Source organism: Apaloderma vittatum, unplaced genomic scaffold (assembly GCF_000703405.1).
Source record: "Apaloderma vittatum isolate BGI_N311 unplaced genomic scaffold, ASM70340v1 scaffold43304, whole genome shotgun sequence".
Classification (NCBI taxonomy): Eukaryota; Metazoa; Chordata; class Aves; order Trogoniformes; family Trogonidae; genus Apaloderma; species Apaloderma vittatum.
In genome coordinates, this window is record NW_009712900.1 from 2,204 (window position 1) to 6,058 (window position 3,855).

Genomic DNA, 3,855 nt, shown 5'->3' on the forward strand with positions numbered 1-3,855 from the left:
CTCCATTACTTCAATCAGAAGAACACAACAAAACCCCAACCAAACTAACAGTCATTTCTTTGCAAGGGATGATGGATGACTGATTTTTCTGCAGGGGAGGAAGCAACATGCTTAAACAGCAGTGTAGAGCTGTCAGTGATGTTTCTCTTCCACTGTCCTACCTCCTCAGATCTAAAAGGCAGACAACTAATCAACGTGACCAGATGCACCAAGAAAGTGCTAGAAGAATAGAGGAAGAGATGGAATCGATATATTTGAGCTATGGCGAACAAAAAAAAGGAGACATATGAACAGCTTCACTGAGCGTGCAACAGCAAGACATTTCAGCCTGGTTTACGCCATCACAAATCTGCCTCACAGAACACTAGCTTTTGTAAGGGAAGACCAGCTTAGTCATTTAGTAAAATGAGTGCCCAAGAACACTGAGAGACTGAGGGCAGCTTGACATCCAACTACATGGATTTGAGCCTCCAGTTATCGAATCTTTTATCTGTCTCTCAAGCATACTAAAGGCACAGCAATATATAGCAAGCAGCCTCAAATCTTTAGTTGAACTTTTCTTCCTGAAAATAGCACATAACATATTCCGATACCCAAGCAAAAAAAAATGCTGCCAGCACATATTGCATATTTGCTACTAACAAAGTAAGCACTTAAAGAAAGGCAATTCCAGCAGCCAGGAGTTTTATTTGCCAAGAATTCATATTTTTTTTTTTTATATATATAAAAGTTTTCGCTTTTTACATAGGAAACCAAGACACAAGGGAGTAAGAGTTTGTAAAGATTTCAGGAGGCTGCAAAACATCTCAGAACCCAACATTCCAAATAATATGAAAACTGAAAACACCTTCTTTGAAGCAGCTCACATCCTGACATTAACAACTGTGTGACCAGTTTCCAAGCAACAAGCTGTTACGGGGACTTCAGTCCCTAAATCTTCAGTCTCAGCAAAAGTGCTTAAATGTAAAGAAACAGGGGAGCAAGAATCTCCCGTTTTCCAGTTACTGACTAATCCAGATGTGTAAGACTTCTCCCTTCACTGCAGTCTCATCCGTTTTTCAGGCGGTCCTTTAGTGCTAGCACTCTGCTGAGCATTCTTTACAGTCTCTTTTTCCTCTGGCTTGACAGCTTCAGGGGTTGGTTCTGGTTCCTTCTTGATCTGATCCACTTAAGAAGTAACAGCAAAAGAAAGTTAAACCTCCAATTTTTATTCCTAAAATACTGTTCAGAAGACTTAGAAAATATCATTGATGTCAAAGGGGCAAAATTAATTTCAAAGGCATAAGAACGGCCAAGGACTAAATTCATATCTATACAGGTAAAATAGTGAAACAGATTGAAGAGATACAGTTTATGCTTTTCCCATTTTGAGGTTGCTTATGATCAACTCAAAGCCTTCACATGCTTCCTTGAGCAAAAATCACTACAATGCTGGACTGAAGTCAGCATCTAAACTGTTCCCTCATTCACCCTTTCACCCTCCTCCTGCTTCCAAGGACCATTTCCTGCATTTAGACCTTCAGGAAATAGTTTTACAGATAGAAGGAGCATGAGCAGAATACACATTTTTTTTTCAATTTTGCTCTGTCAGAGAACTCTTACCTATTATTTTGCTCTTAAAAAGCACTTTGCACAACTAGGCAATGCCAGAATTGCTAATCACCTCAGTAGCAACAGCAAGGAGCTTATAAGGCAAATAGAAGTCAGTGCTATAGAGAGTTCATATTTTAAGTCTTGTGAAAAATACTAAGAGTTTTACCTGGGATAGGCTTTTCTCCAGGCTTTTGCTGTGGGGGAAGGAAATTAAAAAAAAGAAACACAAAAAAACCACATCAGTGAACCAACGTAATAATTCTCAACCCTTCCTACTATTCATTTGGGAATATAAACCAAGCAATGTGCTCTTAAAGAGTTGAGGGCAGAAGCGATCACTAAATACACTTTAAACAGAATCCAATTAACATTTTATAACACCTATTTTTTTTTTATCTCTGACACCCGAAAAGCACTAAAAGCAAAACATAGGCTGTTAGCCAGTCTTTCCCACACCTGAAGAGTAAATGATGCCGTAAACATAACTTCCTTTGCTCCCAAGCAGACCTGGTGGAACAAACGGCTACTAGAGATGATCAGAGGTAATCACAACAACTTCACAGGACGCCAAGAATTTCCACCCTAATTCACAAACCTCCAGAACAATGGAGCAACTAAAATAAAATAGCTGTGGTGGCTTGGTTGAGCTCACAAAGCAGGCAACTGTAAGCAGCAGCAAAATCTGACAGTTGACAAGAACAGATTCACTCTTTCAAAGGTCTTAACGACTTCTGCAATTACAAAGCGGAATCCTATACTCTAATCAGAGCCTTCCATTTCAAATGTATTATCTAATCCATGTTACTATCGCAGAAAGCACACAAGATTCCCATTCAGTTTCAGCTTCTCAAGTACGTATGACTGCCTTAAGTTTTAAGTAAGTTACGGTAACACTATGGCTTAGAAGTGTCATACCTGAACAAATCTGGGCGGAAACTTTTGTCTTAGATCTAAAAGCAAAGCGTCTACCCGTTGCCTTTGGAAAATAGAACTTGGTTCTTCTTTCTTCTTGGCTTTTGGTTTAGCTTTCTCTGCAAGTCACAGAAATGTAAAAGAAAGCTGTATTAGAAGTTCTGTTCTCTCCTCAGCTTTTTATTGTATGACAAGTTGGTATTCATCTCTCCTCTACAATTACCCTTCAGACAGACATACACTTAACCTCATCTCTACATCGTCACTGTGCACTGTCTCAAGTTTTTCACTGTATCACTTTCCCTCTCCCAAAGTATGCAGGAGCAACTCACAAACCATACCTCGTTCTTCTTGATCTTTGAAATGCCACCAGTAGCCCTTGGACGGGTGATAGCGACAGTAGGACATAGCTTCTTCAAAGGCAGACTGAATTCCATGCACTGCAGTGAGCTTTCAGAACAAGAACGTAAGGTAGCATTCAGAATTTAAGGAGAAAATACAATAAAAAATTTTGAAAGAAGAGATTTTAAAATTAGTATTCCATATTCATTTTGTTCTGGGAAAGGAACTTGGGACATCTAGTTTTGAACTAAGAACATAATGTCTTTAATATGCTCTTACAAGACCTCTTCTGAAGTGCTCTACTAAACTGACAGAGAAAAAAAAAAACTTCAAAATGCAGTAGTTTACTGAAACAGAAGTAATCAAATCAAGCCAATTTTAAAAGAAATCCAATTTAAAAATAAATACCATATCAACTTAAAAACATAAGCCTCATTTAAAGAGAAGTATTACATTACTTTAACATTCCAAAGCAAGTGTCACAGAGTATATATTTAATTAGTTTCATATGTATTTGTCACGTCATTTTTCTTTTGATTATTTGTTTGAACATCATGCTGTTGTGCCAGTTTTGTAGCTTCAGTTATTCTGATTCTTCATCGTACTTTTTGGACCATACTACACTCTCCCAGGATCTTTTGTTTCCATGTAGGATGCACATCATATTAACCAGCAAGCATTGCTTTAAATTACTGTATACTACACACACACACACAAATTCTTTCCTCAAAACCGTAAAGGAGGGATTTAAACGGCCTGAGGAACAACCACAAGTAAAAAGAGATACAAATCGCTCTATGTCAAATGCACAGAATACTTACCACTCTGGAGTTAATGACAGACCCTAAGTCAGGTGCCTGATAAATCACTCCAGCAATAATATAGTAGTCAGCCAAAGGAATAACTGTGGGAAGGGAAAAAAAAAAAAAAGACAAGACAGGGTCAGTTTAAAGGTCCAGCTGAAGACTGTATTTATTGCTGAATTTCAGTAGTGACAGCAGGAAATGC

The 3,855-nt window shown here is 38.2% G+C and overlaps 1 protein-coding gene across 1 annotated transcript in view; it reads right to left on the reverse strand.

Annotated features, from left to right (window-relative positions):
* Positions 1-667: 667 nt before the first annotated feature.
* MED6 (mediator complex subunit 6) overlaps positions 668-3,855 on the reverse strand; it is a 9,965-nt gene continuing 6,777 nt past the window's right edge. The window contains exons 4-8 of the mRNA XM_009868139.1: positions 3,669-3,751; positions 2,847-2,955; positions 2,509-2,624; positions 1,760-1,787; positions 668-1,167 (exon numbers count right to left, since the gene is read on the reverse strand). Of these exons, the coding sequence (XP_009866441.1) occupies positions 1,037-1,167; positions 1,760-1,787; positions 2,509-2,624; positions 2,847-2,955; positions 3,669-3,751 (467 nt within the window). The 3' untranslated portion in view covers positions 668-1,036. The remainder of the gene's footprint in view (positions 1,168-1,759; positions 1,788-2,508; positions 2,625-2,846; positions 2,956-3,668; positions 3,752-3,855) is intronic.